Below are 25,699 nucleotides of genomic sequence, written 5' to 3'. Positions count from 1 at the left end.
TTAGTTCAAACAATGGCTTCAGTTGTTTCCTTGAGCGAAACATCACTATTAACCGAAAAATGACGTCAAAATACAAATCTTTGAGTCAGGCTAGTGATGCTATGCATTTAGGTAAAATACTCACAACATCCGCCAGCGGGTTATTTAACTTACGAACGCAAAGCTTGGTGCAACCTTGAACGTTTCTCGATGCTGTGCTCTTGGCTAAGAACCTCAAAACATTGCCATCCGGAAATATTACAGACCAACACACAAAACTATGTGTAGCCATGAACTTTTATAGTCTGGTTCAGACAATGTAGTGAGAAGTACTCATAAACGTGGATGGCAAAAACAATAACAAAGACTTGATTTGACGTCATCTTCGTTCTATCTATAGATAGTATGCACTTGGCTAAGAAGTTCATAACATTGCCATCCGGAAGTAAAACGGACCTACACACAAAACTGTGTGTAACCATGATCGTTTATAGATAGTATGCGCTTGTCTAAGAAGCTCATAACATTGCCATCCGGAAGTATAACGGACCAACACACAAAACTGTGTGTATCCATGAACGTTTATAGTCGTGTTAGTACAGTTCAGTGAGCATTACTCATAAACGCGGATGGCAAAAAAAACAATAACAAAGACCTGAGTGACGTCATCTTCGAACTATCTATAGTCTGGTCAATACAGTTTAGTGAGAAGTACTCATAAACGCGGATGGCAAAAAACAATAGCAAAGGCCTGAGTGACGTCATCTTCGAACTATCTATAGTCTGGTTTATACAGTTTAGTGAGAATCACTCATACAATGGATGGCAAAAACCAATAACAAATACCTGAGTGACGTGAACTTCGTTCTATCTATAGTCCGACACAAGGACTGGTCTTTTGACGTCATTTCTAGGTTAGTGCACAGTCAAATGAGTTGTTATTTTTCAGTACTCGAGGAAGCAAATGATTCAGTTGGTCAAAGTATTGAATACAACTCACGATTTGTTTTCTTTTGACGTAAGTTTTTGGTCAGTGTCACGCTATGAGTTTACGAAGGCTACGCTCAAATAACGTTCTCTCTCTCTCTCTCTCTCTCTCTCTCTCTCTCTCTCTCTCTCTTTCTCTCTCTCTCTCTCTCTCTCTTTTTTTTTTTTTTTTTTTTTGTTACGAATAAAAATAAATAAAATAAGGTTCCCTTTATTAATCCCAAATGGGAAATTGTCTTTTTAGGGTCTACTCCAAGGGAAGACTGGAATAACCCAGGCGTAAGTCGCAGTGCAGCTCCGCAAATCGAACTAGGGCGAAGTGTCTTGCTCAAGGTCACACATCGCAGCGGGCATTCGAACTCGTCATCTTTTGATTACGAAGCCACTGAGCCAAGCTGCCCCCATTTCAAAGCCGTCCGTACCTTTAACTTGCCCAATAATATTATTTCATAGCCAATCTACGGGTCATGTTATCGCTATCTACGTCACAGCTGATTGTTTTTTTTTTCTTTGCATCAAACCTAATCGACTATTCATTTTTTTTATCAATGACCCTGGTCAACCGTTTGCCAATAAATGTAGTTTTACGCCTGATTAAACTGCTTTTTTATGTGGCAATATTATATTGCCGTATTCTTACAATATGCCGTTTTATGTGTAAGCCAAAAACAAAACACAAAATAATGTGTTACTTTGTTCTTGTTTCTCCTCGTTCAAGAGTGATGTAATCAAATTTATTTGTATTGAAGGACTGACATTGACGTCACTCAACTCTTTATTTTTGTTTTAAGAAAACCACTCTTTGTTTTTTTTTTTGTTTTTTTTTTTTGTATTTTTCACTAAATTCTATAAACGTTTAAGGTTACACATGCTTCTGTGTGTTGGTACCTTTAATATGCTGTTGGCTGACGTTGTGAGTATTTTACCTAAATGCATAGCATCTATAAGGTTACGGAGGCTACGATCTTACTCAGCGTTGCGTCCGGGAGCTGACTCGTGACCTCATCATAAGGTCATTAATCGGCCCTATACTATACTGCTGATACCAGGGACGGCTGGTAATAATGGGCAGGGTGGGCAAATACCAGCCTGTATTTTCAAGCTATATGCTGTATTACCTGGTCCGAAATAATCTAATTTAAATTAGGTAATTTTAAAAGTTAGTACTTAAACCTGATACTTCGTACTGAAATCAATTTGTGTGTATTTTTGATAGATTGAGAATCACCATGCACCCCGTAATGCATAAACCAGGATACGCTCCTGTTCTTTTTATCACCCCCCCCCCCCCCCCCCTAAACCACTCCACACCGCCCACATCGTCATCTCATCGTCACATCGCCTGACGACGGTGAACTCCGATTTTGCTGTCTGGCCTCTCTAGTTCTAGGTCGGGCTTATTCAAATGAGCCCACCTTATAAACCAGTGAACACTAAATAGAGATTTTGGCAAACGAACTTTTTCTTATTTAATTGCCTTACTTGTGCTGGTACCATTGATGTAATGACTTTGGAAACGTTCCTGTATTGAATTAAATTTATTAATTTACTAATATTATATCAGTCTAGTATTAATTTGTGTTGTTGTTATATGTTTGTTTATCCATTTAAATTTTTTTTTTCTCGTTTTCTTTATAGTGCTTCTCAAAACTCATTTATTTAAATTGTTTTCTTATTTGTTTTAGTTTTTGGGGTTTTTTTTTTTTTTTGGGGGGGGGGGGGGGGGGGGGTTTGTGTGTTTTTTTAAACAAATTAATTTGTTAGTTCTGTTTTTCTTCAAATTCTTAAAGTAATTACCGCTGTATTTTTATTGCCAGACTAAATATATTTTCAAAACAATGTAATTTTCTATTGTATTCCCTCTAATAAAACACTTTTATTTAAAAGTCACGACTAAATAAATATATAAAATACAACCGCCATTTTGGTTTTCTCAACAATGAACTAGTATACGAGAAATACTCTTCTGAGAAAGGAGAGAGTTGAATTCTAACTATGTTATAGAGGAAATAAATACGTTTAAAGGAAGGGTGGGCAGATTCCGTACTTGCCCGTCCTGAAGCTAATACTAATACATACATAAGATAGTTCGTGATGAAGAGGCGAGAAGCTAGGGGTTGGTTGGATAAGGAGTAAAGATAACACGGTCGTTATTGTTATAGCCTGACGAATGCATGAGGAGAGATTGGTAGCATTATTTTGTCTTAATTGTATTGTATGAATTATTGGCGAAAGCCTAAGATTAAATAAACTTTGTTTTTGTTGTCTTTTTTTGACTATGGAACTGATACTTGTCATAGCAGACCTGCCTACTTGAAATAGAAAAATAAAAATTGTAGTTTTCAGGGTTAATAAAATCGTAGATATTTTAACTACCCTTTAAAATAATCAACGGAATTTTTGTCTGTTATAGGTATCAAATTTTTAAAAAACCCGAGAAAAACTGATTGGAAACGTAATAATGATGGTGGTGGTAGTACTGATGATGGTATTATTATTATTATTATTATTATTATTATTATTATTATTATTATTATATTATTATTATTATTATTATTATTATTATTATTATTATTATTATTATTATTATTATTATTGTACGTATTGGTGGTATTACGATTGTTGTATTTTGTGTAGTTATTAATGGTATCAGTTTATTGTTTGGTTCCATTTACCATTTTTTTCCACTTTCGTGTATGTTGTCATCAAATTGTATGATTTATTGGCGAAAATTTCCGTCATCGTCTCCACAACTATCATTCTAACCAACAGCACCACCAAAACCACTACCATAATTACATCCTCCCTCACCGTCTCCTCTTCCTCCTCCACCTCCTCCTTCTCCACCACCACCACCGCTACCACTATTCCAACCACTATCACCACAGGCACAATCATTCTGACCACCAAGAGAGCAGTATACATGATGCAATTTGAGCTCTGGATGAAATTCGAGTCATATCGCTGTTGTTGCTTCTCGATGAAAACTTTAAAGTTACTACGTGCTACTGAAAACCAATAATGTAACAGAAATATTAATCTCGCCGTTGAGGAATTAAAGCATCTCTTTAATTTTTAAAGTGAACGAAATGGACTTGTATTGTCAAGGTGTTGTCGCATTATGTCTCGCTCGTCGCTTTATTTTTTAGTTGTATTCTCTTTCGTGATTCATTTTTGATTACGTTTGGAATAATTAAAATCTACTGGTATTGTCATTTCATTGTGAATGTGGTTGAAACATTTTTTTAAGGTGAAAAAAAAAATATATAGAATATATATATATATATATATATATATATATATATATATATATATATATATATATATATATATATATATATATATTATATCACCGAATCATCTTTGCCCCACCACTATAAATAGGCTAGAACCGCCACTGGCTGATACCACCATAATAATATAAACCACCCCATGTAGATCATGTTATATTCATAAACAGATGTTGCCGTTTAGAGCTCGTAATTTGCCACGCCTTGACGACTCGTTGTGAAATGAATAATAGGGGATTGCGTTTGTCACAGATTATGTCCCTTAGTTGTGTCTAACACAATGACAACTATTATGAGGACAACACATATTTTAGGGTTCTATGGCTTCTCCTAGGTAACATAAAACAACAGCACGCAATTCATAAAAACAACAAACCACAACACTGAGATTTCAGTTTCGTGTGAATAAGGCAATCTAATTATTATTAGGCTAGCACTATTCAGTATCTGATACTGAATAGTGGTTTTGCACTATTCAGTATCTGATACTGAATAGTGGTTTTGCACTATTCAGTATCTGACACTGAATAGTGGTTTTGCACTATAATACGGTGTTTTTTTTTTTCCGAAACCCGACATCTCGGACTCAGAGAAGTGTACAACAGTGGGGAGTGAACCTGGGACTGGGTTTCAGCGGGTTTCGTAATAAACAGCCGGACGACACCTGGCAATATCCGACAGAGTTATGGGACGTAGGCAGCAGCGTGTGTGTGTGTGTGTGTGTGTAGAGGCTGAAGGGGGGGGGGGGGGGGAATCTGAGATTCAGGGAAGTGTACACCAGTGGGGAGTGAACCTGGGACTCTGGGTTTTATAAAAAAGCAATAACAAATTGGGGGGGGGGGGTTACTTTTGTACGAAACCCGACAATATGCGGCAAAGAAGTGGAAAGTAGGCAACGCGTGGGGAGTGAACCTGGGACTCAGTGAAGTGTACACCAGTGGGGAGTGAACCTGAGACTATGGTTTTCGGCGAGCTTCAGCTAGTTTCATATAAAATCAATTACTTTTTTACAAAACCCGACGAAACCTTGCAATATCCAAGAAAGTTATGGGTAGTAGGCAACAGTGGGGAGTGAACCTGAGATTCGGGGAAGTGTACACCAGTGGGGAGTGAACCTGGGACTGGGTTTCGGCGGATTTTGTTATTTTAAAAAAGCAATTACTTTTTGTTTACGAAATGCGCCAAATGCCAACAAATTGGGGCAAAGTTATGGAAAGTAAGCAAATAATGGGGACTAAACCTGAGACTCAGGGAAGTGTATACCAGTAGGGAGTGAACCTGAGACTCTGGGTTTAGGCGAATTTCAGCGAGTTTCATATATAAGCAATTACTTTTTTATGAAACCCGACGAAACCTGGCAATATCCGACAAAGTTATTGAAGTAGGCAATAGTGGGGGGTGAACCTGAGATTCATGGAAGTATACACATGTGGGGAGTGAACCTGAGACTCTGGTTTTCGGCGGGTTTCAGCGAGTTTCATATAAATGCAATTACTTTTATACGAAACCCGGCAATATCCGACAAAGTTATGGGAGATTCAGGGAAGTGTACGCCAGTGGGGAGTGAACCTGAGACTCTGGTTTTCAGCGTGCTTCAGCGAGTTTCATATAAAAGCAATTACTTTTTTACGAAACCTGGCAATATCCGACAAAGTTATTGAAGTAGGCAACAGTGGGGGGTGAACCTGAGATTCAGGGAAGTGTACACTTGTGGGGAGTGAACCTGGGACTCTGATATTGAAAAAAGACAATACCAAGGGGGAGGGGGAATTACTGTTTTACGAAACCCGCCAAAACCCGACAACGTTATGGGAAGCAGACAGCAGTGGGGAGTGAATCTGGGATTTGGACACAGATGAAGATTGAACCTGGGACTGCGAGAGGCTGATACCAGTGGACAGTGAGCTCAGAATGTACTTTTATTTCGAAACCTACCGAAATTATCAAAAGTTATGGGAAGTGGGCACCATTGGGCAATAAACCGGGACTCAGGGACGTGCACACTGGTTGAGAGTGAACCTGGGACTGTGAGAAGAGGATATCAGTGGAAATGAACCTGGGACTATGGGAGTTGGGTACCAGACGAGAATGAAGCAATTACTTTTTTACGAAACCCGCCAAAACCCACCGAAAAACCATAGACTTAGGTTTATTCCCCAATAGTGTACACTTCCCTGAGTCTCAGGTTCACTCCCCCACTGTTGCCTACTTTCTTTCCATAACTTTGTTGGATATTGTTAGGTTTCGTAAAAAAGTAATTGCTATTTTGTAACGAAACCCAGTCCCAGGTTCACTCCCCAATGGTGTACACTTCCCTGAGTCCCAAGTTCACTCCCCACTGCTGCCTGCTTCCCCTAACTTTGTCAGGTTTCGGCGTGTTTCGGCTAGACCTGTAAATTCTCAGTCAATTAACTGAAATCAGTCAATTTGTCAAATTTAAATATTTAAAAAAGGAAAGAAATAAAAAAAGAAAGAATTCACAAATCGTAGTCGAATGACCGTAAAATAATTAGGAGTGTTCCACAGCGTTACGCATAGCTCATGGGGACCGTTTATATTAACGATGTATATATTGCCAAGACAAAGCGACGCTTTTTATAAAAGGCGTGTCTGAACACTTCCCTGGGTATTTTCACACATCCTTCGTTAAATTATTTTTTCACTTTCCAATCCGTCGTGATCCAACTGTAGCCAATTTTAACTGAGCCACCGAGCGATAAATTTCACTGTTTCATCTAAGCCAAAATTGACCACATTTACCCTTCGAGTCTCAAAACTATGATAAAGTAAATTGCGAATGCCGCAAGTCCGTTATGTAGACATCTTCAAATCGAAAGGTAGGATAGATTGCTACAAGCACATTTCGATTGCCTCACGTTGTAAACAAACTGGTTGACCGTTTCTTCACTGATTGAGTACCTGATCATAAGGAACAATGGTAAGTAGCCTAATTAATTCCCGTGCAAATCAGGACGTTTTCTGGCATTGTTTTGCTCAAGCCCAAGCGAGCTTGCAGTTTTGTGGCGATTTACCTTCATTTCGATTCTTTGAATTTTTCCGCTACGCCTGCCGAAGTTTCTTCTTGATAATTCACTTCTACTTAATAATTCAGTATATTGGCCTGAAGTCATATTTATTTAAGTTTTTTTCGAATGTTCTCACAATGGCTGAGCTGTTCGTGGATCGCAATTCAGACTTGTCGAGCATCGATAAAGATGTGAGTCCCCTGAGGAATAAATTCAATTGGTCATGGCTAGAAGTTAAAGATGATAATGGTGATTATTTTTCTATGTCAAAAAAATTCCAGAGGCAGGATTATGACTTTGATGAAGTCATCTTTACCTATATGAATGGCATGCTTATTTAGCATTCCTTCTACATCAAATTATGGCAGTCATACTTCCAGTAAGAAATAACACCCACTATTTTGATATATTGTATTTATCACTCTCCTCTCCAATGATGCCCTTATTTAAAAAAAAAAAATAATTGAATCTTCAGTTTGTCGAAGAGTTTCAGTCAAGTTTTATAGAGCTCATTTACAGGTCTATTCGGCAGGTTTCAGGTTTCGTAAAAAAAAAGAAACACCCCTAAAAATACCACGTGTATTCAGTAAATAGATGTCAATTGTAGTCTAATATTCAGTATCTGTTTAAATTATTATTATTATTATTATTATTATTATTTTTATTATTATTATTATTATTATTATTATTATTATTATTATTATTATTATTATTATTAGACGTCTATTATTATTATTATTATTATTATTATTATTATTATTATTATTATTATTATTATTATTATTATTATTATTATTATTATTATTATTATTATTATTATTATTATTATCACGTAAATTTTAATATAATACTGCAATTAATTCACGGAAGTACATCATTCAATTAAAAATGGCAGAAAGTCTGGCCACATATTTATAATGAATCGGGATTGTCTTAGATGACAAAACAAACAAACAAACAAAAACAACAACAAGAACAACAACAACAACAAATGTGACAAACAGAAAAAAGCAAGATTTTAAAAAGTAATGAACAATAGAAGAGCACATCAATGAAAAACAACAACGAGATTATAACACATAAAAGATATTCGTAATAAATCGATAACTGATTAAATAACTCCTACTACTTGATTTAAAAATCATAATCATAATAATGATGATGATGACGATTACAACAACAACAATAATAATAATAGTAAGTAGAAATAATAATAATAATAATAATAATAATAATAATAATAATAATAATAATAATAATAATAATAATAATACTAATAATAATAATAATAATAATAATAATAATAATAATAATAATAATAATAGTAATAATAATAATAATAATAATAATAATAATAATAATAATAATAATAATAATAATAATAATAATAATAATAATAATAGTATAATATAAACACTAAAATATATTACAAGCAAATAAAATGATTAAAACAAAAATATTGGGGAAAAATAAAAGTTAACCCGGCCGGGATTTGAACTCTCGAACCTTAATTTCAGAGTCAAACAGCTTATCCACCAAGCCATGGTGTCACTGAACTGATAAAATGATTAAAACAAAAATATTGGGGAAAAATAAAAGTTAACCCGGCCGGGATTTGAACTCTCGAACCTTAAGTTCAGAGTCAAACAGCTTATCCACCAAGCCATGGTGTCACTGAACTTTTAGTGACATTTAATCATGTCTATTTAGACATTAAAAAATGTATTTGAATGCCACTCTTCTTTTGATATTTTGAACTATGTTAATTGCACAATAGCAGAAATTTAAAAATAACGATCAAAATATTTCTACAACTTTGAATCGGGCTGTCAGTTACTGCACGAGTTCAATCTGGTAGTAGGTCAGCAGTTTATTTACATTCAACTGAGATTGTCGCACTTTTCACTCTCTCTATAATAAAAGAGTTCCTTATGGATACTGAATAGTGGCAAGGCACTATTCAGTATCTGATACTGAATAACCACTTCCTTATTATTATATTGTCAACAATCATCAAGGTATTGACTTTAGTGATAAATGCATTCACTCAATTATAAAAGCATTATTTTGTCCTGGTTTAGACTTTGACGTTTCTCATTCATCGTACTCAGCGTAGGGTTCTTCCAACACATTAGGCAATAATTTCAGAAATGACTAATTCAATTCTATTTCAATATATATATATAAGGATGGGGCGGGTATTTATGTCAACAACGATCTAAAAGACCAATGTCGCCTTCGCCTGACAATCTCAAACTTAAAATTACCCGGACGCACTGGAAGACTGAAGAAAAAACATTCTCTCGTTAATTTTAGTTCTTCATTTTGAAACAATCTGTGATTTTCCTCTTAGAATTTTAGCATATTCCATCGGTCCAGAGAGACAGAGAGAGAGAGAGAGAGAGAGAGAGAGAGAGAGAGAGAGAGAGAGAGAGAGAGAGAGAGAGAGAGAAAGAGAGAGAGAGAGAGGGGGGGGGGAGAACATCGCCATACGATAATCTGATGCGACTCATGGAAAGCCTCAAAATCAGCCACTTTCTTATGTTCTTTTCAACTGTTGAATTGATAGTTGTTTTTTTTTTTTTTTTTTTTTTTTTTGTTTTGTTTTTTTTTTTTTTAGGTAGCACATAGCGAAGGGTGCTGTATCAGTCGGATTTTGTGGTCAACTCTCATTATTGCGTAAAGGTTAGGTTTAAATTCTCTATTGTCATCTGGCATCTCACTACTCTTTCCATTTCTTGTTTTAATTAACATAAATTAATGCCCATCACATCATCATCAATCGTGGCTTGTGCTCTTGAGCACGTTGCCGGTCAGCTGTCACGAATCACGATCGGTGCGCATGAAATCTGTGTTGATTTTTGAATCACCTGTTACCAACTTTTCTATTCCGTCATTTCTCCACACATGTCCCAGAAATCGTAACTGCCTCTTTCTGATGGTATCGATCAACATTCTTCCCTTTCTCTGTACTATATTGGTGTTAAGGTAGCCTCCTGTGGTACCTAACCGCTCCACTTACTTTTCAGAAAACATTACAGTGAATTGCAGTGTTTTCTGTCTTAGCGTGTAAAAGTTAAAAGAAACCTGACTTATGACTTCCATTTTCCTGGCATCGACTCCTCACGACTAGTTATGTATTTCTTTGCTTCTTTTGATGTTCTTCGGAGCCTTCTTTACGCTTTACACCTTATTCACATTATACAAAAGTATAACGCAGACTGAACGATTTAAACGTGGGAACTCATGGGATGTTTTCACTCGGTGCCCCATGAGAAAGAGGGAGAGAAAAAAATAAAGAGAGAGAGAGAGAGAGAGAGAGAGAGAGAAAGAGAGAGAGAGAGAGAGATGGAGAGGGGGGGGGGTTGGGGGGGGGGGACAATAAATTTTTCGTGTTTAAAGTTAACATGCAATGATGTCAGAGAGAGACATTCCTTGGATTCCACTGGGTTCCTTGTTACTGTGTTGTTCCATGGGTAAATAGTAAAAGGGAACAAAGGTGTGATGTCAAAAAGCTGGTTCCAATCTCATTGGAAGTGTAAAATCATTCTACAGAAAGACTGGATACATACTTTGTGTAAATGATCTTCTGGTTTCATAGTGATGACATTTTATTTTCCAGTCTAAATATTCCTCAGTGAAGATCATCCATCCTCATTCTTTTACGTCCCGTGATTTTAAGAATCTGAATATACATTCTGCTACTAAAATTATTTTATGCCACCCTATGACTCGATATGTTACTTTTTCATGGACTGATTACATACAAACTTCCAAGGATTTTGGAACCGGAAAAGTAGAAGGTTAGACGTCATGACTTCTCAGTTCTATTGTAATGACTTCAGTTTATAAGTCGAGACCAATAGGTTATTTGTATAACGTTCGGCTCAAACTGGTATCAATATTAGGTTATTTTTAAAAGCTGTAGAAAAGAAGAAAAAAAAAAAGAAAATACAAGAAAAAAAAACATGTTAAAAAAATCAGTCTTCCTCGACTTGGGACTGATTGTTTTGGGATGTTTGTTTTATTTTTTCTTGCATTGTTCCCTCGTGCTTTGCTTCACACACACTTTTTCAGATTTCTATCTTATACCGATGCCCCTGGGTGGGGTTCCCGACCTCCCATAGTGGGCAGGGAGGTACTTGCTAATCTTCTATCTCCCTCTATCTGTTTTCCAATTATTGCTTTCTGTCTTTGGCTTGGAATGAGATTACTAAGTCTTGTCCGGACCCTGGCCGGAGTCCTTGGCTGGGAGGGAAACAGTTGAATGTATAGTTATAGTGTTGGGAGATTATATATTTTTTTCTTTATAAATCATCTCTCTGTTATGTACTGCTTTTTTTCTTATCTTTAACATATGATTTGTAAACATTTGAGTGTATTCCTCTTAGTGGGATCTTGTGCTGGTATCTGGGTGAAACATTTAGGTAATCTCAACCTAAGGACACTGATAGTGTGCTCTTGGAATCTACATCTGTTTCCTATTTGTACCATTCCCCTTTGTCTTACTCTTTCCTAAATTCCTTTTAATTGTACATCTAAAGTGTTTTAACTATCCCATTTTCATCCTTTTTACTGGCGCTCATATGACCTAAATATGTTGTAAGCGCCATAAAACCCTTAAGAAAATACCGATGCCCGCTCCCTAATTTCTCTATTTGATATGTGGAAAAGAAATAGTTGAATAAATATTCTTTAGTTTGGATAATTAAAAATACAATCTATCATCAAACGAAAGCAGACATAGCCTCATAAGGGTCTCACTTTTCAGACTCTTCAGACTTTCAATTATGTAATGCTAACGTAGAGACGTATTTATTCGGAAACAGCATTAAACACGTTTTAAAAATGTGGACCAGAAAACTCTTCCTTCAAATTCTGAGAGTTTTAAAAACAAGATGGGGGTAATTTTAATCAAGTTCCAGATTTGAGTGTTTGTCACAGGTTGGGGGGTTATTTTACTCAATCGATAGGGCGAGATTTCTGGCCCATATGTTTTTAAAACGTGTTTATTTTCTCAAGAGTATGGTAGTCTGTTGGCAAGAGACGACGTGTATATATATATATATATATATATATATATATATATATATATATATATGCAGGTCTGACACCCAAATCCACGTAAGGGCCTAGTTTAACATTGTTGTAATAGAAAATAATTTGCGTCATTTGTTGAGATTTCCATAACAAAATGAGCCCATAAGGAATTGGGTTATCAGCCCTGTTTAGTGTTTACTATAAAGCAATATTGTGAATTTATTCGTATAGTGTCGTATAGTTTAATAGCTAATAGGTTTTAACAGCCTTTAAATGCTTTGTGAAACTTTCATGCATAGATACAATTTTTCAAAGTCATACGAACAACGTTCATTGTTAATATGGCAATTTTAATTATATTATTGCTATTTCGAATTATTCAATATCTAATATAATACACGAATAATTGTCATAGTCAAGATTCGTAGTATAATTTTCGTTATTTACAATGCAATTATATACATACGAGGGTTTCAATTAATTAATATACAAGAAATGATATAACAAACATTATTACATCATGATGTTTTGAATTATTTATTATTTTATTCAAAGATTTACTGAGCGAGCAATATAAATACCTTTTTTTTAAACCTTTGTATTTCACTATTACTGGATGATTTTACAGTGGACAGGTTTTCATTCAAAGACAAGGTACATTTGTAACAATTTAAATTAACGTTGTGTAAACATACGGATGCAATAGAAAAGAGGCTGGTCCTCCAGAGGATTTACAGACTGTGTACAACTGCTGAGTAAACTCGACGTCTTCTCTCAAATCCCTTGGATTGTACATAATAATATTGTGAATCATTTTTTATTTCCATAGGATATTAAATTTTAATTGCATTATATATTATAATTACAATTATTCAAAATTCTACCATGGATCCTCAACAACAAATGTTGCAAACCGGGGGAGCTGTCAAAACATTGGCAGCAAGTTTGACCCCCGTGAACTTGAACTCCTCTGCCCCCCAACCCCCTGTGTTCTCATTCATTGTCACGGATTATGACAGCTGCAATAGTAGAACATCACCCGTGCCTAGAAAAATGACCGACGACCATTCCGAGGTAAGTTCTTATCATGAAATGTGGAAAGAAAGAAAGAGGTATTAAATATATTGAGTCAGACCCTGAGAGACAGACAGGGAGAGAGAGAGAGAGAGAGAGAGAGAGAGAGAGAGAGAGAGAGAGAGAGAGAGAGAGAGAGAGAAGGAGAGCGGTAGAGGGGAGGAGAGAGAGAAAGAGAGAGAGAGAGAGAGAGGGAGGGAGGGAGAGAGAGAGAGAGAGAGAGAGATAGAGAGAGAAACAGAAGGCAGACATATCGATCCGTCCCATCAATCGATAAAGAGATAATAAATGTATAGACATAGATAAAGTGATTAAAATAGCCTTGGTACACGTGACATTGTTAAATTGACTCTGTCATGTCATACTTGAGCTGGTCTTGAAGTCAAAGATCACTTTAATTATCAACAAAATCAAAGCTATTCATTATGTTATAAATAAACAATACTGTCGTACTCTGGAAAAACACGAATTAAAAATTTTGGCCAGAAAACTAGTATACTTCAAATTATATCGATCGAAAATATGACCCTCATCTTGGCAAAATATCTCAAGCATGGGATTTTGTGAAGTCCTAGATTTGAGAGGTTTTTGTTTTTGTTTGCCAAGATAAGGGTCATTTTAATCGATCGATAACTTTGGAGGACGTTTTCTGGCCAAAATTTTTAATGCGTGTTTTTCCAAAGTGCTGCAGAATAGACTCTGAATAACGTGATAGTTTTATAAATAATGTTCCTAGATTCCAGCCACTGGTTTCATTGATCTTTTCTACAAATGGAATTTTCAGCTCAGGATATTTATCCCATAAGACTTTATGGCCAAGTGGCGAAATCGGACAAAACCACGATTTTAATTTTGGCAAGAAATTTACTTACTTCGAATGTCCATGATATCAGATGAACCTGTATTTGTAAAATTACTTCTTAAACATGAAATTTTGAACAAAAATCAGGAAAAGGAATTTTGACAAGGACAGAACCATCTTGTTTGACTGATATTTAGAGTAGTTTAAAAATGAAATAGGCATTTTGTCAGTGTAACGCAGGATACCATTAATATTCTTGTACTAAAGGGACATTATTTGATGCTAGATGTAAGTTGCTAGTTTTCGCGACATATCATTGATGGGGTCATTTATTTGTATGATTATTTTTATTATACGAGAAATCGTATGTACCACGCAACCCACAATGAAATCAATATAAGCTGAATGACCAACTTTAAAATTAAAATAGTTTTGGCTACATTCTTTATACCAGAAAGTACTCCAGAAGGATCCATGGTTAAAAGGTAGATACTAATTATTGCATGACAATATCGGGATACGAATATCGAACAATACGACATAATGACGATATTATAATTGTAGAGACAATTAATTTTGGCATCACAATATCAGGATGATAATTTCGATTTTCTGTGGTACCAATGGCCATATCGTTATATAGTAGTAGTAGTAGTAGTAGTAGTAGTAGTAGTAGTAGTAGTAGTAGTAGTAGTAGTAGTAGTAGTAGGAGTAGTAGTAGTAGTAGTAGTAGTAGTAGTAGTAGTAGTAGTAGTATGTAGTAGTAGTGTAGTAGTAGTAGTAGTAGTAGTAGTGTGTAGTAGTAGTAGTAGTAGTAGTAGTAGTAGTAGTAGTAGTAGTAGTAGTAGTAGTAGTAGTAGTAGTAGTAGTAGTAGTAGTAGTAGTAGTAGTAGTAGTAGTAGTAGTAGTAGTAGTAGTAGTTGTAGTAGTAGTAGTAGTAGTAAGCTTGCTTAGAATTGTGTGATTCAGTCACAGTCGATGAGTATAGCTGCTCTGTCCATCCATGTTGTTGTTTCCATTTGCCACGGTCCTGGGCCAGAGTTTTCAGGCTGTCAAGATCTTGGTGTGACTTTAGTACGGAGGGCACTGCAATATTTCTTAGTTCTTCAGGGATTAATTCGGCCTCATCTGAATCCAGAAATTTCTGATATGTAGATAGATCCTGGTTACTATTGATGTTGGTTGTCTCCCTACATATCATTGCAGTTTGGGCTGGGATGTTATCTTCTCGACGTAAGATGTGACTAAATAGCCTCCATAGCTATTCTTTTATTATTGTACTCGGGCGTTGGACCCCAATTCTTCCATAGACATCAGTATTTGTAATTGTCTCTGGTCAATAGATTCGGATTACGCGACGCAATTATTTTTGCGACGGTATGAATCGAGACGTTCTCAGTTCTGTGAGACCCCAGGTTCCACAATTATATGTCAATATCGGAAATATCAGTGCCTCGTAAATTTGTTTTCATTTGTTCTTACTGATTATGTTATTTCTTTTCCATAAATTTAGGAGTTTATTGAATGAATGCATTGGTGGCCAGCCGCTTTCGTCGTTTTCTGATGTCTTCATTTTCGTTGATCAAATTGCCTTGTTTACGTTCACGTTTCCATTCACTTAAATTGTCTGTTGATTTTTGTATATGCTTCCGTGATTGGAGTCCGGTCGACTCCTTGTCGATAAAACTATCTACAAGAGAATTGTGTGAATATCGTTATATACCGCGCCTGATATTTGGTCAAGGGCAAATGATAGTGAATATAGCCAGTGACCGGGATGGTAACACAAAATTCACAAATTCTGATGTTGTATCCTTTAGTAAGGCTCGTTTGAATAACAGATTGGAGACAAGCAATGGCCATGACAATTATTTTAATAGGTTCACTAACAGGGGTCGTGGACTGTATAACATAACATTTTATGGGTCACATATTACATATATTCTATGGACGAGAAAGGGGGAAAGAGTAGTTAAATAATTGTAGGGCGCATTGATCACGGAGTAAAATGTATAAGTGCGCTACATTAATTTGCAAATTTAAAAGGGACACACCAATGAGAACTCCATGTCGCATTTTTTGATACATTTTGACACACGTTTGGATACACAATGCAAACAAAACATGCTATTGTTGACATTATGCTTCATTATACAAGGAGACTTCAGGCTGCAATGTTTACACAGGAAGCATCATCTTGAAATTGCTAATTATGAAGGAGTGAATACGCTTCAACAGTCGCAACGTCACTTCCCTCGTGATGACGCATGGTAACTTAGTAACTGGCTCTAAACTATCGGAACAATGGCGGACGCCCTTATGAAATATTTCTCCGACGATCATAAAAGCATACCCAGAGGGGAAAAAAACGCATTATAAATCTAATCATGTTTTGACTTTTACACATACTGATCACAAGACATATGAACAGTTCTAGCCAGCATGAAGAGTAAAAAGTAACGGTTTTCTTTGTTTAGAACCACGGTGGCCGCTGTTGCTGGGCGACGTGACATCAGGCTATTGAATCCAATTGCCGTACATCAGAAATACTCGTATTTATAAATTTGGCCAGAAAACTCGTCCTTCAAATAGTGATCAATATAAATGACCCTTATCTTGGCAAACACTCTCAAACATAGGACCTCGTGAATTCCCAAGCGAGTTCCCAGGTTTGAGAGGTTTTGTCAAGATGAGGGTCATTTAAATGGATTGATATTTGAAGGACGAGTTTTCTGGCCAAATTTATAAATACGCGTGTTTCTCGAGTACGGCAGATAGCTATTTAAGGAGTTGTGCTCATGTCATTTGATACAGATTAATTTGCTATCGATCTTTTTTCAGAAAACAGCTATTAAGGTCGGTTTCCGATATAATTTTAGCTGTGTAACAACAATGATTAGGAAGATCTTGAGTGTCAGCTGTTCAAAGTTGTATGAATGGTGTGCTGTAAAATAAAATGCCCACCAGGGTGGGCTAAAAAATAAAACTCGACACTTTGAAAAAACACTTTTTTGGAAATTTACTTGTCTTTCAAATATCAGTCAATTTTAATAGCTCTAATCCTGTTCAATAAAAACTTTCAAGATTTATTGATATTTGAAGGACAAGTTTCTGGTCAAATTTTATTTTAAAATGTGTTTTTCTTTACTTAGGGAATGACAGATCGTTTTCTGTCCCTGTTTATTGTTTTCTATCAGTTTCAATGAAGAAATAAAGGTGTATAGACCAAGGTACAAGGAATGTTAAGAGTCAGATGATATCCTGATATAGACAGCAACACAATATTATGCTGACGACCATCAAGCTAATAATATAGATACAATGAATAATCTGATAATTGGTTCAATCTTCTTTTTATCAGGATTCGCATAAATACAACAGTTACTTTATATTAGATGAAATAATCATAAGTATGATCGTGTGGTGTCCGGGGTCCCTCAACTGAGAGGGTCAAGAATAGCCCAACGCCAAGCCAGCGTGTCGTAAAAGGCGACTAATGGTGTGTGATTCCCCCATCTTTGAGTCACCTGGTCCTCCAGGTTGGGGGTTGGCAAAGGGTTAACACCCCTTTCCGTTAAACTCAAACCGTTACAGAAACACAGACAGACAAACCAAATCCTTTTTTTAGCTTGGGCGACCGAAGAGTTTCTGGAATTACAGAATTTATGAAGGACAACAGACAAAGCCGAAAGGACTCTGCTGACCCGATGACGTCTTCGCCAAACAAGCAGCTTCGAATTGCGTCGTGGAACGTTCGCACCATGTATGAAGCAGGAAAAAGCTCTCAAGTTGTGACTGAGATGAGAAGATACAGGCTGCATATACTTGGAGTAAGCGAAACCCACTGGATACAATCCGGACAGAAACACCTCAAGTCTGGGGAGAAGATTTTATATTCAGGAGAGGGGACGGGATTCATACACAGGGAGTAGGAATAATTCTAAGCAAGTTTGCCCAGAAGTCACTGAGAGGATGGGAACAATGCGGAGAAAGGATCATCATGGCGTCCTTTACAACACGGAGTAAGAAGATCAGCATGAACATTGTACAGATCTATGCCCCAACAAATGATGCAACAGATGAGGACAAAGATACATTTTATGGTCTGCTACAACAAGTCATTGACAAGTTGCCAAGGAAAGACATCAACATATTGATGGGAGATGCTAATGCAAAAGTGGGACAGGATAACGTAGGCTATGAAGGTATCATGGGACGTCATGGCATGGGAGAAATGAATGATAATGGTGAGAGATTTGCAAATTTCTGTGCATTCAACAGTTTGGTGATTGGAGGATCAGTGTTCCCCCATAAGAGGATCCACAAAGCAACTTGGGTCTCACCAGATGGTGTGACAGAGAATCAGATTGATCATTTTTGTATCTCTCGTAGATTCAGACGTTCATTGGAAGATGTGACAGTACGGAGAGGGGCAGATGTTGGATCAGACCACCATCTGCTATTGGCAAAGCTTAAGCTCCGACTCAGAAAACACGGGGCCAGATCACATACAAGAAGAAAATTCGAGGTGAATGCACTTGATGGGGAAAAGAATGAGGAATTCAAACTACAATTGAGTAATAGATTCCAACCTCTTACTGAGCTCGAGGAGGACATAGATGTAGAGTCACATTGGGCAAAGATCAAGGAAGTTTACATAACAACTTGCCACGAGGTATTGGGGGTAAAGAAATCGGAACATAAAGAATGGATAAGTCCAACCACCTTGGACCTTATTGAAAAGAGGAGAACAAGGAAGGAACAAGTGAATGCAAGCCGAACAAGGGCTTCAAGACTGGATGCACAAGAGCAGTATCGAGCCATAGCTAAGGAAGTCAAAAGATCTGTGAAGAAAGACAAGGAAGCATTCATGAACAGACTTGCAGAGAAAGCAGAAGCAGCAGCGACTGGAGGACACATGAGGATCCTTTATCAAACTACCAAGACACTTGCTGGAAAATATGGGAAACCAGAGGTACCAGTCAAAGACAAAGATGGGAAAACTATTTTTGGAAAAGAGGCTCAATCTGAACGATGGAGGGAACATTTCAACTGACTTCTCAACAGACTACCACCAGACAACCAGCTTGAAATGTTGCCTGCAAAAAATGAGCTACCACTTAGCTGCGATCCACCATCGATAGCAGAGATTGTGGGTGCCATTAACAAGATGAAAAGGGGGAAAGCTGCTGGACCAGACCAGATTCCACCGGAGGCTCTAAAAGTTGATGCGGAAAGAAATGCTGAGGCCCTGCACCCACTATTTGAGAGAATCTGGAATGACGGGATATTCCCAAAGGATTGGAAGGAAGGACATCTTATCAAGCTTCCAAAGAAAGGGGACCTCAGTAATTGTAATAATTATCGAGGCATCACTCTTCTTTCTATCCCAGGAAAGGTTTTCAACCGTATTATTTTAGAGAGAATTAAGAATGCAACAGATGCTAAACTGCGGGACGAACAGGCAGGTTTTCGGAAAAACCGTTCAACCACCGACCAGATTGCCTCTCTGCGAGTCATAGTGGAACAGTCTATAGAATGGAACTCTCCTCTTATTGTCAACTTTCTGGATTACGAGAAGGCTTTCGACAGTATTGACAGAGCAACATTGTGGAAAATTCTGGCACATTATGGACTCCCTGAAAAGATAGTAAACCTCATTAAGGAAATGTATGAAGGATCAAGTTGCAGGGTTGTACATGAAGATCAGCTGACTGACAGCTTTGAAATTAAGACTGGTGTCAAGCAGGGATGCTTGCTCTCTCCATTCCTGTTCATCCTTGCCATTGATTGGCTAACGAAGGAAACCTCCAAAGGGAGAAGAAATGGGATACAGTGGACCCCTGGACACAGTTGGATGATCTGGATTTTGCAGATGATCTGGCTCTTTTGTCCCACACCCAGGACCAGATGCAAACAAAAACCACAATTATAAACAGCCTCTCGGAATCAATTGGTCTAAGAATACACCCTGCAAAGTCAAAGGTCTTGAGGATAGGTACGCGTCAAAGGGAGCAGATCAAAGTAAAAGATCAGGAACTCGAAGATATAGACACTTTCTGCTATCTCGGAAGTATAATTGACAAGGATGGAGGCACGGAAGCAGAGGTGAAAGCACGAATAGGAAAGGCACAGGCTGCATTCACATCTTTGAACAGAGTTTGGAGAACTAAAGATATCTCCCTTCAACTAAAGCTAAGACTTTTCAACTCAAACGTGAAGTCTGTCCTACTGTATGGATGTGAAACTTGGAACGCATCACAGGCATGTATAAGGAGGGTACAGATTTTTGTAAACAGGTGCATGCGTAAGCTACTCAGAATAAAATGGATGGATAGAATAAAAAATGAAGAAGTATGGAAAAGAACACAGCAGAAACCAGTAGGAGAGGATATAGGAAGAAGACGATGGAGGTGGATTGGACACACGCTTAGAAAGAATGACTCAACTATAACAAAGAAAGTATTGGACTGGAACCCTCAGGGCAGAAGATCAAGGGGAAGGCCACGAGGAACATGGAGAAGAATTAAAGAAGCTGATATACAGAGAAGTGGTAAGACCTGGAATGAGATAAAAAAGTTGGCTCAGGATAGAGAAGGATGGAAACTGTTTGTCTGTGGCCTATACCCTGACCCAGGGTGAAAAAGGCAATGATGATGATGATGATGATCGTACATTTATGCCGGAGGCTTTGTCTTATCTACTCCATTCCACGATATTGTATATTCTTCCGCTCATTTCAGGTTTTAATGAATTTTGTTGTAAGAATTTTTGTGCATTGTTGAGTCCTTTGAAAGGCTCATTACTCACATTCTCTCACCGTATTCAGGTGTAAAATGAGTGTCAGAACAAATGTAATATCATCTAATAGATGAACCATTGTGAAACATAAAAAGCATGGAAACATTCTGATACAGATTAATTTGTCATCGATCAAGATACACATGACATATCCAACATAACAGTTTCTATTAATTGTGCTTTATACCCGCAAGAGCGTCCAGTTTAATCAATACATCATAGGCGTTTTCTTTATTATTTTTTAAAAGGAATTTAAAGAGACTGTACATTTTAATTTTACACTTTTATGTGTGAAGGTGCAGTCTGTAGCTTATATGGATTTTGTTGTTCGGAACGGTAGCTTTTTAAATAAGTTTAGCTGGGGTTTGTTGTTGCTGGTTTTTTAAAAAAAACCTTTTCATAAAGTTAATGGCATCCATTTTAAAATGGTTTCTAAGAAAATATTAAGTTATGATAAAATAATATTACTTTATTTGTCGATAAAATCTGGAACTGTGTACCCTATTTTTAACTAAACACTATCATGAAAAAGACAATAAATATATCATTTACTAAAAGGTTTTAAAAGATAAACAAGATGCATGAATGAGAAATAATATAGTTGTCGAAAACGTAAAAAAAAGTATAACACCAGGATTAATGACAAATATTAGACCTTATAACATGTTTTAAATCTTTTGCTGCCATCATACTGTAATTAAGAATGATGTCAGGCCTTCAGTTGTTCTGCCCTAAGCGAGACAAAGGTTATGAATTGTTGTGTTTTGTTTAGTTGTATTTAATCATTTTGGTTTATATTGTACGTTATGGGATTACCAGGTAGATTTTGAAAAGAAAAAAAGGAGGCCAAAGATACATAGAAATGATGTCAGAATGACGTGAACAAATTAATATAACAATCTCACCCTTGTTTAATTATTTATGTAAATATGAATTTAATAATATGATATATCAGCAAATCTTGATTCGCTTGTCCAACTGCCTTGTTTCAAGATAAGCTTCAATTTATTTTACTTTTCCACTTGCAGCCTACATACTATTATGAACATTTCATAGTGTAACGAAATTTTGGCTCCAATTTCAGAAATTCATGATCATCTCGAAGTCATTACAACTTATTGAAAATGAAAGTTGATGCCATACTATTATATAATTTTTAATATTTTGAAGTGTTATTTAACCGTTGTGAGGGTAAATTTTTGATTTTTAAAGTTAACTGAAGCGACTACAATTTTTATTTCCTAAAAATTTATGAATTTTTGGATTGTTAAGTAGATAGGTGTGTACTTGTGAAAATTATTTATATATTAATGTAGTTTCAGTTGTCTACTTAACATATTAATACATCTATGTGCTTTATATGTCAAAAAAAGTACCACATTGCCAAATTGAATATTTTCTGTGACACACATTTTTAAGATTCCAAATGATTTTGAATATTATGGTGTTTATAACGCCAAAATGGCAATCCTGATTTTTTTTTTTTTAAAGCACGAAAGAAGCATTCCCTTACTACTTTCGAGGTCAGCGAAGCACACATTGTCATGGATGGCTCAAGATGCCTTCTTTATTAAGTACATATAATAATATTATTATGGGAAATGCCACTGTGGATGTCATGATTTGTCACATAGTGTAATCCGTTGTCATCTAAGGTTTAGTCTTGTTTTATCCAAGGAGGTTTTAATGATCTCCTCTATCTTGTAGTTTCAAGTTTCCGAGTCCGATGTGTTCTTTCCCTTGAATGTCCACCTATGTATTGTATGTTAACTCTCTCCTTACCAGCCATTTTCAGGATTTTCCCCAAAACTTCACACCCAACTAACACAAAAATATATTTATTATCACTCAAACACAATAGCAGTAAGTTCGTGCGATATATAATTTCTGTAGCAAAGCATGCTCTACAACACACTGTTCATTTTCTTTAAATTTTATGATGTACAAGAGAAATTATTTGAAAAAGAAAAATGTTGGCTGGATCGTAAAGAATGTGACGATTTTCCTATAGTTGGTAATGAGAGGGTTAAGATGTATGTACCTGTCCTTGATTAGTGATGTAAAATACGAGTCAAGCGCTCCTAAATGGATTTTTAGTTTTAACCCTGTCCTTACCAAGTATAGGAAAAACCTCACATTCTTTACGATACAAACAACATTTTTCTTATTCAAATTCTCTTCATAAATATGTAACTTTAAACGTTTATAGTCGGTTGAGATAAGCCAGTGGGATCTAATCGCCTAATTGCCCGTCTAAAAATAATAACACAAAGCAGTGTGACGTCTACTTCATGCACTCTATTATTAGTAAACACCCAGCTATGTGTTTGTCCGAGGGGGTTGAGCGTACCCCTTCCTTCACTTATTGATGCCATGTGTTTAGCTAAAATTCTCATAATAACATCCGTATATAACTATGTGTAACCTAGAACGTTTATAGTCTGATTGATAGAATTTAGTCAGAACTACATTTTAGAATGGCTGTCTTAAACCAATAACAAAGAGCTTAGTGACGTCATTCAGTTCCTTCCTTAGCCTGAGACTTGGAATTCTATTTTGACGTCATTTTTTAAATAACATTAATGAATAAATTTTTTAAAAAAAGATAAATTTAAAAAATGAGTTTTTATATAGCGCAATATCCACTTAATGTGCTCAAAGCATTTTACAAGGGGTCCCTAAGCAAAAGCAATATGTAACATGTAGAACGAGACATAACGCCTGTTAGGCGAGAATACATTTTTCTCCGACAGAGACAACGCTGTCAACGGCCAGGTACTCATTTTACTCCTGAGTACAGTAAGAAAATGTGAGTAAAGAGCCTTTTCCAAGGACTCAACTATGCGCCGAGCGAGGCTTGAACTCAGGACCTTCCGATCCGAAAGCGAGTGTCATACCACTAGACCACATAACCGCACAGTAACATTTCCTATATTCATCCCATAGGGAAAATTTGCCTCTAGGGTCTACTCCAAGGGAAGACTGGAATAACCCAGGCGTCAGCTGCAGAGCAGCGCCGCAAATTGAGCTAGGGCGAGGTGACTTGCTCAAGACCACAGACAGCGCAGCGGTGGATGATCGAACTCGGTACCTTTCGGGTACGAAGCAAAGACCGTACCGCTGATCCACGCTGCCCCCCTGAAGTGAGTGAAGCACCTAAAGAGTTGTGGTTAATTGTGTTCAAGGAAACAAATGATCGTATAGAATACAATATTAACTATAACAAACGATTTGTTTTCATTTGGTGGTTTGGTCATTGTTTTTGAACCATTTTTTGGTCAGTATGTCAGGCAATACTCTTCAACAGTCGTAACGTCACTTCCTTCCTAATGACGCATGGTAACTTAGTAACACTGGCTCTAAACTATCGGAACAATGGCGGACGCCCGTATGAAATATTTCTCCGGAGAGCATAAAAGCGTTTCCAGAGGTAAAAAAAAACATAAATTTGATCATGTTTTGACTTTTACACATCCTGATCACAAGGCACATGAAAAGTTCTAGCCAGCATGAAGAATAAAAAGTAATGATTTTCTTTGTTTAGAACCAAGATGGCCGCCGTTACTACTGAATCCTATAGCCGTCGTTAACCTAGCCTGATACTAGAACCCACTAGGACTTATAGTTTGACGTCATTTTCTAGGTTTTTTGCAACGCCAAGTGAGTTGTCGTTAGTAGTGCTCAAGGAAACAAGTGATTCCATTGGTTGACCTATTGAATAACACGATTTGTTTTCTTTTGTGACCAAAGACTTGTCTTTTGGCGTCATTTTTTGCTCAGTGTCAGACTATAAGTTAACGATGGCTACGGTCAGGCTATGAGTTTAGGAAGTTTGAGGGCATATCACGAATCCCGTGTTTTGATTGGTAAACATTTCTACCAGATTGAAGCGATGTGTCATAAGTTACAATTGGATTCAGTAGTCTGATGTCACGCGGCCGGCAACGGCGGCCATCTTGGTTCTAAACAAAGAAAATCATTACTTTTAATTCTTCATGCTGGCTAGAACTTTTCATTCCCTTTTCATATGCCGTGTGATCAGAATGTGTAAAAGTCAAAACATGATCAAATTGATGGGGTTTTTTTTCCTCTGGATACGCGTTTAAGCTCGCCGGAGAAATATTTCATACGGCGTCCGCCATTGTTCCGATAGTTTAGAGCCAGTGTTACTAAGTTACCATACGTCATTAGGAAGGAAGTGACGTTCCGACTATTGAAGACTATTGGATTCAGTGGTCTGATGTCACGCCGCCCGGCAACGGCGGCCATCTTGGTTCTAAACAAAGAAAATCATTACTTTTTATTCTTCATGCTGGCTAGAACTTTTCATATGCCTTGTGATCAGAATGTGTAAAAGTCAAAACATGATCAAGTTTATGTGTTTTTTTTTCCTCTGGATCCACTTTTATGCCCGCCGGAGAAATATTTCATACGGACGTCCGCCATTGTTCCGATAGTTTAGAACCAGTGTTACTAAGTTACCATGCGTCATTAGGAAGGAAGTGACGTTATGACTGTTGAAGAGTATTGGAATTGGTATTGATGGTTTGTGTTTAGGTAAAATACTCACACGTTCTGCCCAGCCACATGTTCAATCGAGAGAGGCATGAAAACAGAAAGTAGGTTATCTACGAGTAGTATGTTAAATTGACATATTTTTGAGCAAACCTACAGACTTTCTTACTGGACCGATTTTGAGC

General features: G+C 36.8%; 1 protein-coding gene across 2 annotated transcripts in view; it reads left to right on the top strand.

Annotated features, from left to right (window-relative positions):
- The window catches only part of LOC144964838 (5'-AMP-activated protein kinase subunit gamma-1-like), a 378,380-nt gene that overhangs the window by 96,944 nt on the left and 255,737 nt on the right, over window positions 1-25,699 (top strand). The window contains exon 1 of one of the 2 annotated variants that reach the window (XM_078899538.1): window positions 12,951-13,396. The exons of the other annotated variant lie outside the window; for it this stretch is intronic. Within the exon in view, the coding sequence (XP_078755664.1) occupies window positions 13,208-13,396 (189 nt within the window). The 5' untranslated portion in view covers window positions 12,951-13,207. Of the gene's footprint in view, window positions 1-12,950; window positions 13,397-25,699 lie in introns of those variants that run through there. 2 annotated transcript variants of the gene reach the window in all.

The sequence above is a fragment of the Berghia stephanieae genome, chromosome 2, assembly GCF_034508935.2.
Source record: "Berghia stephanieae isolate SIO BIC M18660-M18661 chromosome 2, UCSD_Bste_1.3, whole genome shotgun sequence".
Taxonomy (NCBI): Eukaryota; Metazoa; Mollusca; class Gastropoda; order Nudibranchia; family Aeolidiidae; genus Berghia; species Berghia stephanieae.
Note: the sequence above shows the minus strand (reverse complement) of the source record. Positions and strands in the feature narration are given on the sequence as shown.